The 12,904-nt window shown below is 31.6% G+C and overlaps 1 protein-coding gene across 5 annotated transcripts in view; it reads right to left on the minus strand.

The window, feature by feature from the left end:
- Kif20b (kinesin family member 20B) overlaps positions 1-12,904 on the minus strand; it is a 122,651-nt gene that overhangs the window by 37,364 nt on the left and 72,383 nt on the right. For 4 of the 5 annotated variants that reach the window (XM_071611101.1, XM_071611100.1, XM_071611102.1 and 1 more), the window contains 10 exons: positions 12,221-12,332; positions 10,766-10,837; positions 10,532-10,678; positions 9,703-9,865; positions 8,877-9,164; positions 5,784-5,923; positions 3,871-4,009; positions 2,684-2,912; positions 1,473-1,504; positions 239-389 (listed from right to left, as the gene is read on the minus strand). In XM_071611101.1, the coding sequence (XP_071467202.1) occupies positions 239-389; positions 1,473-1,504; positions 2,684-2,912; positions 3,871-4,009; positions 5,784-5,923; positions 8,877-9,164; positions 9,703-9,865; positions 10,532-10,678; positions 10,766-10,837; positions 12,221-12,332 (1,473 nt within the window). The remainder of the gene's footprint in view (positions 1-238; positions 390-1,472; positions 1,505-2,683; positions 2,913-3,870; positions 4,010-5,783; positions 5,924-8,876; positions 9,165-9,702; positions 9,866-10,531; positions 10,679-10,765; positions 10,838-12,220; positions 12,333-12,904) is intronic. The other variant, XM_027939923.2, reaches the window with a different exon arrangement.

Consider the following 12,904-nt stretch of genomic DNA (forward strand, 5'->3'; position numbering starts at 1 on the left):
ATTACAGGTATGCAAAACACAGTGATAAAAGCACAGTATCAAAAAACATTTACTTAGCTTTACATATACACCTATCCTCCAGACAGTTTAGAACATGTTAATGTAAGAATTCATAATATTTAGATTTTCTTGAAGTTTTTCTTTAGACAAGTAAATTTCCTATTTGTACCTTTTGTATTTACTGATTTACAAATTAGCTTTCATAAAAGCCTCCTGCTGACATTTAAAGTAGCAATACCTTTCTTTGCTGGTGGTTCATCTTGTTGAAGCTGATTTTCATTTAATCTTTTTCTTTGTACATAGGTTTTATCCATGCTGTCCTTAGGCATTTCAACTGCTTCATTACAAGTCGATTTACTGTTTACTAAAAAAGATGTACCAGCCTCATCCTAAAGCAAAATTAATTAAAATTATTTCACACATAGAAAGCTATAATATTAAAACTACATAATTTACCTGTCAAGAGTGTGCCATAAAAATTTTATTTTCAATTTTATTGAAACACTTTTTAAATTATTTCTTGTTTCATCCTAAAATAACTAATGGCTCTGGCAATTGAGTAACATTTGGGGAAAACTGGAGAACGCTAAGAACACTCATCCCTAAAGTCACATTCAAAATGTACTGTAAAAAGAAAAATATGAAAGCACCGAAAAAGTTTGTTTCTTGTACTTTCACTCTAGAAACTCAACAATTATTTTATTTTATAACCAAAGCCTCTTAAGTATTATTATCCTAACTTGAAGAACTCACAGAAAAAATAATTTTAACTTAAGCTTTTAGCCCGTATATACTGATAAGATACAGTCTACACAGTTTTAAAACTGCACTTTTAGATCACTTATGTTTTTATGTATTTTATGCAAAGAATATACTTCCCTAAAACGGCTGACAGAAAAAGGGTACAATATCAACTCATCCAGAAAAAGGAAGAGTATCTATAAAAGTCAAATCCACCCTAAACCACCTAGGGTGAATATGTGATCTGTAATCACTAAGGTGCAGAGGACTCTCTAGGAGTAACCCTCATTCATATTCTGTATACTGGTCAGGCTTTATCCTATATTTTGTTTAGTAATTTTAGAGAAAATAAACACAATTTAAATATATCTAATCAATACCATATGCATAATGAAATAATGATATCTGTGCAATATAGAATTATTTGAAGATTATCTTTTAAGGGAAGAAATAAAGACACAGAACTATAATCCTATTTGTGTAAATTTTTTAAAAGGAACAAATTTGTGTGAATTCTACATGTGTATAAATCTTCTAGAACATTTGAAATAACTTTGTACTGACCAACACTAAAGAGAAGCAGAAAGGTGAAGGCACCTACTTTTCATTTTTTTGTCACCTACATATACTAGTTTTTAAAAATTATTTTTAAAATAATCATACGGTGTTCTAATTCATGGTCTTTAATTTACTTTATTAACTTCTTATCAGGACAAAGATTAAAATATTACCTTATTAGACGTCTTAAGTTCTTGAACCAATTCTGAAAAAGATAAAGAATATTGAAACATCTAAGCATTTAAAAAATCTAGATTAATAAAAACAACTGTGAAACATGAGCTGTTGGTGGTGTACTATATTCAGGAAAAGATTTTTGAGAGCATTAAAAGGGAACAATATTCATCTACTAATTCAACCACAAGGGGATAATATAACAAAAAAGCAACTTTCAAAACTTTGTGTAGCCAGGTGCAGTGGTGCACACCAGTAATCCCAGCAACTTGGGACACTGAGACAAGAGGACTGAAAATTCAAGGCTAGCCTCTGCAACTTAGCAAGAACTGTGTCAAAATAAAAAAAGAACTGAGGATGCAGCTCAGTGGTAGAAAACCCCTGAGTTCAATTTCCAGTAAAACAAAAAGAAAAAACAAAAAACCTGGGGCTGTAGCTCAGCAGCAAAGCACTTGACTAGCATGTGTGAAGCACTGGGTTCCATCCTCAGCACCACATAAAAATAAATAAAGGCATTCTGTCCATCTACAACTCCAAAAAAAAAAAAAAAAAAACCCACACACACAAACCTGAGTGCAAAATTGAGTAACATATGCTAAAGAGTAAAGAAATAGCAAAACATAAGAGAAAAGGAGCAAGTTTCTTTCTGGTCCATGTCAAAATGCAGATGTACCACTGATCTGCAATCTCCTATCCATCTTGTTTCACACAGAAAAAGGTGGAGTATTTGATCTCCAGTAAAATTCAGATGGCAGCATCATACATATATAGTAAATACATATAATCCTTCAAAGATGAAATAAAGCATCAATCTAACAGACTATTTTTAAACTTCTCCACAGCAGTTACTCTTTCCAAAGTGGCAAGCCCATACTAGAATCTTCTACACTACACATTTACAATTTCCTAAGGGATTTCTTAATGCATTTATAAGCTAGTACTTGGTTTTGTTTGGCAGGATTTTTGTTTGTTTTAGGTTGTTATTTTTTTTATTTATTTCGAGAAGTCTTTTCTAATAATATCAGTCTAAAAATAAATGAAGGCAAAACACATTTTAGAACCATGGCAATACAAATGATAAAAATATTAAAATATGCTACCTTCATCAAATAATTTTTTTGGTTATTATGGTAAATAAGCTGCAGAAATAGCATATTAACTAACTTACTTATTTATAATGTCTAAATAGGGATAAAATACATCCACTTACCATTTTCTCTTTTTATTAGCTCTTCTTTGGTTTTGATTAATTCTTCCTTGGTTTCAGCTAATTCAGCGTTAACTTGATTAAACTTTAGCTGCAAACAAGCAATAGCTTCCTGGGGATCAGCAAGAGATGCAATGTATAAGTGAGCGATTTCAGCCTGTTTCTTAATATCAGAGACATCATCTCGAAGAGAATCAATAATATCTTCAAGTCCTACATAATTATGTGCTTCCTAAAAACAGCAAAAACCACATGTCTAACATTAACACTGGATTTCACCTTTACATGTGGCACTATTTGACTTAGTCTTTTTTTCTTAATTATTTTTTTATTTATATGACAGCAGAAAGCATTACAATTCTGTTTACACATATAGCATACAATTTTTCATATCTCTGGTTGTTGACTTAGTTTTAAAAACAGCAACCAATTATGAAAACTTTGAGTTCCATAATTCATTTTTATGACACATATTTCCTCATAAAAATGTCATTAACTGCATAACACATAAAACAATTATGATTACCTAACTCAGGTAATTTCAATTACAAAATCAGTCTTTTTCAAAATGTTGTTTTAGAATAACCCAGGAAACAAATCCTCATTTTTCACAACTCACAACCCACCCCCATTCCACCATGTCTAACATAGTGGTTTGATAATATAGTGGTTTGAAAATAAGAGTCTATAGACATCATTGTTCCAGGCCCTTGAATTAAGTGGAGGTTAGTAGGGAAATGTTTGATCAACTTCAGCTTCAGAGGAAGCAGAAGAAAAGGATAAATTTTCCTTAAAAGTAGAGAATGGTGGTTACCTAAGAAAGTCAACCTTTTTACATATATATATATTTTTTACATATATATTTTTTAATCAGAGCAATGATCCCTAGTTGCTTCTCTTACACCTTCCTGAGGAGTATTCCAAAATCAAACAAAAAACATTCTTATCTGCTGATAATCAATACAATGACTCAAGTAATAAAATGGAACATAGATTCTTCCTAGTCCAAAACCTAATATAAAGTACTGTACTTACATTCCTAATAAAACATGCCTAACTATAATAAAGCTATATTACAGCAAATACTGTTTTAATTCTAAACTATATTAACAGTTCACATCACTGATGTGGTTTGCTAAATCTTGGCACTAAAACCTCAATAGATTTTTAAAAAACTTCAAGTAACATACTTTAGTTTCAACTTCCATAACACAAACTCCATTCGTTGGTTCATCCTGGGTATCACATTTACCAATCAAATCCTTGAAGATAGCCAAACGACATTCAGCATTTTCTTCTAATAGCTCTCTTTCTTGAAGGAGTGTTTCCCTTCATAACACAAATTAATCCCATTAAAAAACAAAAAGGCAATACTTTGTATGCTTTAAATTTCTAAGGTCAAGTATATTACACATTAAAAGCAAATTTATTTATTTTTTTTTAAGAGAGAAAGAGAGAGAGAGAGAGAGAGAGAGAGAGAATTTTAATATTTATTTTTAGTTTTTCAGCGGACACAACATCTTTGTTTGTATGTGGTGCTGAGGATTCGAACCCGGGCCGCACGCATGCCAGACGAGCGCGCTACTGCTTGAGCCACATCCCCAGCCGCTAAAAAGCAAATTTAAATAATCATGTGGGAATTAGTAACACCAGTTTTGAAACTTGTGTAAAGAAAACTAAGGTATTTTTACATCTATTCCTATGAGAAAAACTGGCCTATGACTTTATGCTTTCCCATTTTTAAAAAGCAAGATTTTGTGGCTGGCCACGGTGGCACAATCCTATAATACCAGTGACTCGGGAGGCTGATGTAGGAGGATCAAAAGTTCTAGTCCAGCCTCAGCAATTTAGCATAGACCCTCAGGAACTTAGTAAGACCCTATATCTCAAAATTTAAAAAAAAAAAAAAAGTAAAGAAAAATAGGGCTGGGGATGTAGCTTAGTGGTAAAACTCCACACACACATCCTTCACCTCCTTTGGTTCAATCTCATGTACAAAAATAAAATAAAATCAATATTCTATGTTTATACAATGAATACATCTTCTATATACTGGAAAAGTTTCCATAAAAATCAGTATTCATTCTTCCTGGAACAATTAGTATATTCACTAGCAAAGCCATCTGGGTTAATAATTTCTCTGTGAGAAGGTTTGAATTTATAGGTTTATATTCTTTATAGGTCTAGAACTGTTCAGATGCTCTATTATCTTTCAATGGGTTATATTTTCTGAGGAATTTATACAGTTTGTCTAAATTTTCAAACTGACAAAGTTGTACTTATTCTCTTAATATCTATAACATCTCTAACGATGCTTATTTTAAATTCCTCACATTGATCATTTTTACACCTTTTTTATCTCTTGATCAATCTTGCCAAGAATTACCAATTTAATTAGCCTTTTAAAATACCAACTTTTAACTTTGTAACAGAGTCTTCCTCACATTCTGGGCTTCACATGATCTTTTAATCTAACTTCCATGAGATTTATTAGTTCCTTGATTTAAGGCCTTTTCATTGTTTAATACATATGTTTAAGTTTCACAGCATAGCTAGATGAGTTTAAATATCCACTGAAAGTTCCTGTTTGCTGCTAATCTAAATCTAATCCAGTTATCTTTTCATCATGAAATCCTATCTTTAAACATTAAAAGCAAAACAAATTTCTTCATTATCTCTGTACTTTGAAGTTCACTGATACTTAGATACTTACTTAGGTGCAGATAAGAGTGTGTATTCTGCAGTGATTTGTCCTATGTTATGTATAAGTCAAATAAAGTTTACTAGCCAGGTGCAATGGCACATGCCTGTAATCCCAGCAGCAAAGCAAGCCTTAGCAACTTAGTGAGAACCTACCTGTTTCAAAATAAAAAATAAAAATGGCTAGGAAATCTGGCTCAGTGGCATTGGGTTCAATCCCCAATAATAAAAAATAAATAAATAAATAAATTTAAAAAATAAATAAAGTTTACTAATCATGGTGTTCAGGGGAAAAAAAAACCTCAGAAAACAACCATTATAAAACAAGAAAATACGTTTAAAAAAACTAAACAAGTAAATAAAATTTTCACTTTTATGCTAAGTCATAAAAAAAATAACTTACTTAAAGTCAGCTTCCCGTTGAGCCCAATATTGAGTAAACTCCTGAGTAACTTCTTCTCGAATTTTAAATTCCATTGTTAGCTTTTCTTTTTTTTCACTTATTAGTCTTTTTTTCAAGTCTTCTATTAAATCCAAAAGTTTCTAAAACATTTAAATATTAAAATTCTTAGAAAAGAATAAGCATATCAAGAGAAAAACTTTCAAAATGTTCAAAGATAAAACTAGTTTTATTTAGTCAATTATAAATATACATCCTTCTAATAGTGCTAATATTCTCACTGAAAACTGTACACTTGCAGGAATTCGTTAGTCTGAAAAATCAAGTGGACATCTCTGCATTTCAGAAACAGATATATGGAAAAAAAAAAAAGAAACTTATGATAACTCAAATGTCTGTGTAGCTGCACTAAAAGAAAAAGTCAAGATAAAATCTGAATATTTATTATCCTTCAGGAATTTGGAGAGTTCCATATTTGATTTCATTTAATCCATATGACCTTCTGTGAGCTTGGTAGATCATCAGCATTTCACAGGAGGGAAAGGACTAGATCTATAATAAATGTGTTTGTTATATTGTGTACACGTACAAATATGTAATAATTAATTGCACCATTACATATATTTATAATGCACCAATTAAAAATTTAAATCAAGGAAAAAGTTTTTAAATAAAAAATAAAAAGTGTTCTGTCAAAGTCTAAAGCCCAAGTGCTAGACAGAACAAAGAAATTGCTAAAAATACTCACTTTTCAAACACAAAAAATGTTACAAATAATTATCTTCCTAGGTTTTTAAACTATCCAGATGTAAGTAACAACTCTGTAGCCTTTGAAAATACATATAATCATGTAATATGGACAGTGAACAAATAAAGTAGTCAACACTTAACATAGTAAGTATGGATTAATAAAATAAGTTAGAGGGGATAGGGTTGTGGCTCAGTGGTAGAATTCTTGCCTAGCGTGCATGAGGCACTGGGTTCAATCCTCAGCACCATATGAAAATAAAATTTTGTATCCACCTAAAACTAAAAAATAAATATTAAAAAAATAAAATAAGTTACAGAATTCAGAAAAACACCTGATACTCTTTTAAGGTTTATGATTAAATTTTCTCAGTAACAAATTAATCAAGTAATTCTCTTTAAGCTACAGACATACTGACTTTGAAATTCTACTCCTAATCACTTTTAATGACAAATAATCACAAATAATGATATAGCCCAGTGTTTTAGCTATCACAACACTTATCCTACTGTTGGTGTTTGCAATAATTTAGTTTTGTTTAAAAAAGTGAACCCAATTCAAGAGCCAAACTTGAAGGGTTAATTCAATTATGCTACTGTCATACAGAAACACTATTAGTAGTAATAATGGCCTATATTAGTAGGTTATACTTTCCAATTTTTATTTTTGGTACTGGGGATTGAACCCACGGGTGCTTTTTTTTTTTTTTAATACTGAGAGATATCTCAGCTCCCTCCCCACCTTTTTTTTTGAGACAGGGTCTTGGTAAGTTGCCCACGCTGGCCACAAACTTGGGATCCTCCTGTCTCAACCTCCCAAGTTACTGGGATTACAGGTGTGACCACCACGTCTAGCCACTTTTGTTTTTGAGAATTGAACTCAAAGCCTCAAGCATGTTAGATAAACACTCTAACACTGAGATATATCCCCAGCCCAGCCATAACTTTTTTTGTTTTTTTACTTGCAGATGGACACAATATCTTTATTTTATTTATTTTTATGTGGTGCTAAGGATTGAACCCAGTGCCTCACACATGCTAGGCAAGTGCTCTACCACTGAGCTACAACCCCAGTCCCACTTTTTTTTTTTTTTTTTGGGTGGTGTTGGGGATTGAACCCAGGGCCTATGCATGCAAGGCAAGCACTCTACCAACTGAGCTATATCCCCAGCCTCCCCACAACTTATTTTTAAATGAAGAAAGTCAGGTTACAAAACAGTAATGTATACCACTATTCATATGAGTAGCAGATTAGAGATCTTTATGCATAATTTTCTTTAATCACATTCTGTCATAAATGTAATACTACTTTAAAATGTTTAAATAACCACACATTGCCTCACTATTTAAAACAATAAATAACATCTCTGAAAAAAATGTTAAGAATTAGAGAAAATTACACAAATAGATATACTTAGAGAAATTGTTTTAATAATTTCCAACAATTGTCAATGCTAGATTAGAAATGACTAAAGGAACGGAATACTCAAAAGTTATGTTCTAACTTAAGTTATAGATAAAAACAAAGGAGCTATAAAGGACACATTCATATCACTGGAAAAATGTCAAGATGTATGGTATGATAGATTATTTTACCACCTCAATGTTAAATTTCTTGGGTAGGAAAATGGTCTTGTCATCATGAGGAAAATGTCTACATTCTCCAGAAATCCACAATGAAATGCTCAGTTGTAAGGTATCTTTATGGATGTATCTTATTTTGAAACTATAAGTAAACAAAAAATGTGTATCTATATACTTAAAAACAAATGGCAAATCCAGGTAAAAGGTAATAATTATTTATTACATCAGTGTTTCTATGGGTTTGAAGTTTTTCAAAAAGTAAAATTGAGATACAAAAATTTTAGTGTATTCCTGAAAGAGAAATATTCAAGAGTGGCACACACCTGTAAACCCAAATACATGTACGGCTGAGGCAGAAGGATCATTTGAATCCAAGAGTTCACAGCCAGGGCAACATAGAGAGACCCCATCTCAAAAAAAAAAAAAAAAAAAAAAAGCCCAGCATGGTGGCTCACACCTGTACTCCCAGCTACTGTAATCCCGGATACTCAGGAAGCTGAGGAAGGAGCATCACAATTTCAAGGTCATGAAGCCAATTTAGGGAGACACCCAACACTCCCCTGAGCCCATCTCAAAATTAAAAATTAAAAACTGGAGTGAGGATACAGCTCAGTGGTAAAGCACTCCTGGGTTCAATACCCAGCACCAAATTAAAAAAAAAAAAAAAAAGAACCTAAATAAATAAAGGGAAGGGAAAAAGAGACTTCAGAATTGTTAAATACTAACTTCAGAAAAACAAGCCAAGCATGAGTTCTTAATACATACTCTTTTTTCCTCATGGCTAATGAGAGCCTTGTCTTCCTCTAATGTTTTATCTAAATCTTCATCAATAAGTTCAGTTTCAACATTTTGTTTTTCTTCAGTTTTTTCTAGATCCTCAAGTAAATCTTCATCTTCAACCAGATCTTCTAGACTATTGTCCCAGGAAATGGTGGTTCTTTTTACATTTGATATTTTATTATCTAAATTTTTATCTAATGATACATCTTGGGAAGATTTGATGGGTCCAAAAGATTTCTCTTGAGAAGAATTCAAAACATCTGGAACACAAACCTGTTAAAATATCAATGTGACTTTTAAAAAGAAAAAAAGCAAGAACTATCCACTAAAAATTAATTTTATAAATTAAGTCAAATGACAACTTAAATGTTATAGCTCTGCAAACATAAAAAGAAATCAGCATCCATAAATGACGATTCTGTTTAGAAAAATCTACTTACACATGAAAACTACAGGTAAATCTACCTTTCTAAGATCTGCGCAGTATTTCTAGCAAAAGCCTTTCTGACTATCTAGTACTAAGTGAACCAGATGAATAGCAGAATAGACAATTAACTCCAAGAATACTCATTAATTTTAACTTATGCTTATAATTAATACTTATTACTAAAGGTGATTTTAGTTCTTATAGGGACAACTTTAATAAATCTTTTCTCATGTCTTCATACTGGTTCACATATTTACATTTTTACTTTCAAGTATTTCCTAGGCTTAGAGTAATAAATGCAAAACATTTATTTCAAAGAAAATTGCTCATATTCCAATAGTAAGAGATGGCTTCATAAATTTTGCAAAATCTGAATATATTTACCTTTTGTGCAAGAGCTGAGAACTTCAATACATTGAGTGTTTCATCATAGGCAAAACAACACTGGCTGATATTGACAATCATACATATTTTCCCTTTACCATTAAAAAAACTTTGAAAATAGTGGGTCAGTTTACTTTCCCGGAATGGCACATGTTGTTGAAACCTATGGAAATTTTTTCAAAAAAATTATAAATTAAAATAAATCTCTTGAAGTCAGGTTTCTGACAAATTTTACAAAGAAATAACTAAGCTACCTACCATGGATATAAACTTTAGGTCAGTGATTAGTTCCATCAGTAATACTGTAATAGTTCTTCTGTGTTTTCTTTAAATACTATTAATAATAAGAGTACTAACAATAGTCAACTAGTCCAAAAGTAAATAAAATCACATTTAACTGAGTTATGTCCTCCAATATAGTCCTGCAATGGATGTCATAAAACTCTTTTCTAGAAATGGTGAAGGTTCATTTACCATGGACTCATCTGAAAATGCTAATTAAAGCAAAAATCTATCATATCTTGTAGAACACAAACAATGCATTAGTAAGATCAAAGTGGCAAAGTGATGCCAAGCCAGCATCATGAAAAACTTACTATCTAAAAAGTATCTGCTAGTAAATATTTACTATCAAAAATACTGAGTTTACTTGATGAGTCCCTGGCATCAACTAACATTTGTTTTATTTCTATCATTTTTTAAATCGAAGATCTCTAAGTACTTTAATCATAAAGCATGAATAAGAAGCAATTTTTAAAATAGTACTTTCTTAAAACACCAAAGTTGAGTTTAAATATAATACCTAACATACTATTTCAATACCACTTACTTGGACTTTTCACTGTTCTTCAAAACATTAATACACTTTCCCAGAGTCAATAAAGAAGTATTTATGTTCCCAGTCTCTCTTAACCTTTCACCTTCATTCTGTGTCTTTATGCTTCGTTCGGAACCAGCAAGATCACACAAAGACAATCTGAATTGATTAAAAAAAAAAAAAAGATTACTTTAAAATTCTTCAAAACAATTAAAAATAATTACAATTTAAAGAATGTCAACTTACTCACTAACTCGAATAACACGAGACATTTCAGGGTCTTCGATCTGTAATATTCTAATAGTAAATATGCTGTGACTAAAAGAAATATACAAAGATCAAATATTATTTTTCCATTTTTAATAATCAAATAATATATTTCCAATATTACCTTTCCATTTCTGCAGTCTAAATAAGAGAGATAAGAATTGCAAATGGACCTCTATTCATATTCTTGTATTAATGATAGTCCAACCAGGCATTTTCCAAATAGTTACCATTTATGTCCACCCAGTGTTCCATACTTATATATCCACTAAAATCATCTTATCTTTTGCCTAGCTTTAAATCCCTCAAATCTCTTCCTTTGACATTCCAACTTCCACTAAGGAAGTAATTTATAATACTCAATTTTCTTGTGCAAAGATCACATTAGTTCAAATATTATACATATTTTCAGCTAATATTCTTCAAACACATAGCTAAAGCCAAACATATTTGAATTTATACAGATTTATCTGAATCATATATCAAACCCCCCAGAACTGAGTATGAGACTATGGCTCTTAAGACAAAGTCTTTACCCTTAAGAGAAAAATCTGTTTTAAATAACTCACTTCTGAAACGTCTTTACTTTGTCTCCTACCCCCTATCACTTTCATCAAAAACATCTTTAACTCCTTGAAACATAGCCTAATGTAGTGTATATATAGTATTCATAGGGTAAGTGGGAAAAACAGAGAAAAGATCACCATTCTAGGCTACTCCAAAAATGAGCTAGGGTACTGACATAAAGAAAGAGTAAAAAGATTTGGGAGGCTAAGGAAAGAAATCTGCAAGTCAAGGACAGCCTCAATAAATTAGGGAGACCCTTAGCAAGATGCTGTCTCAAAATTTAAAGAGAACTGAGAATGTCATTTCAATGATAAAGAAACCCTGTGTTGGGGGGAAGGGGGAGGGGAGGCTGGGGTTTGGCTCAGTGGTAGAGCACTCGCCTAGCACATGTGAGGCCCTGGGTTTGATCCTCAGCACCACATAAAAATAATAAAATAAATGTGTTATGTCCAACTATAACTAAAAAATAAATATTAAAAAAAAGAAAGAGGGCTGGGGTTGTGGCTTAGTGGTAGAGTGCTTGCCTAGCATGTGTGAGATACTGGGTTCGATTCTCAGCACCACATAAAAAAAAATAAATAAAGTCCCAACAACAACTAATAAAATATTTAAAAAAATAAGAAACCCTGTTTGAAGTAAAAATGTTTTACACTTCCTTCAAATTAGTGAATCTAATGTTAAGACAATATATAGTACTGATAATATTCTGTGTTTAGTGTTCTTCACTCTACTGAAGTCTTTTATGCCTATGAATTAGTTTAACATATCAGAGAACCTAATGCCCAATTTAATCTAAAATAAGCAGTATTTAAATTAGCACAGAATACTATGAGTCCTCAGGATTACTCCATAGGATTTATTCCTTACCTTCTACTGGAAGCATTGTTCAGTTTTGTGAAGGCAACACTCTGCTGCTTTATCCCCAGTTTTAAAAGTCTATATGCTTCTTTGGAATCAGACACTTGAATCCACTGAAGATCTTTAAGAAATAAAGAGGACACATAGCAATTTATAAAAACACAGGACCTGTCCTATAGTATGATCTCTTTGAAGGTATTTTTCCAGTGACATATAATGAAATCTTTCTTCTAACAATATATTCTACTTTGAGTCAACTCAGTTATTCCATATTCCTCAAGATAAATGTTTCAGAAGAGAGGATTATAATATTACATCATTTAAATTATACAAACATACAAAGTAAATGATCTTCAATAGAGTCTGCCAAAGGAAAAACTAAAAATAGGTAAATTCCTTAAATTTGACACTCAAGAGGGGGAAAAAAAAAGACAAAGCAGTACAGATGAAACCTACAAATTATATAGCCATGAAATATTACAGACTGTAATTCATTAGTGAATAATACAATCAAAATTTTTTGTCATTGGGGCTGGGGTTGGGGTTGTGGCTCAGCAGTAGAGCAGTCGCCTAACATGTGCAAAGCCCTGGGTTCGATCCTTAGCACCACATAAAAATAAATAAATAAAATAAAGGTATTGTGGCAACTACAACTAAAAACTATTAAAAAAATTTTTTATCATAACCAGAACT

This window comes from Marmota flaviventris, chromosome 4 (genome assembly GCF_047511675.1).
Source record: "Marmota flaviventris isolate mMarFla1 chromosome 4, mMarFla1.hap1, whole genome shotgun sequence".
In the NCBI taxonomy this organism is placed as follows: Eukaryota; Metazoa; Chordata; class Mammalia; order Rodentia; family Sciuridae; genus Marmota; species Marmota flaviventris.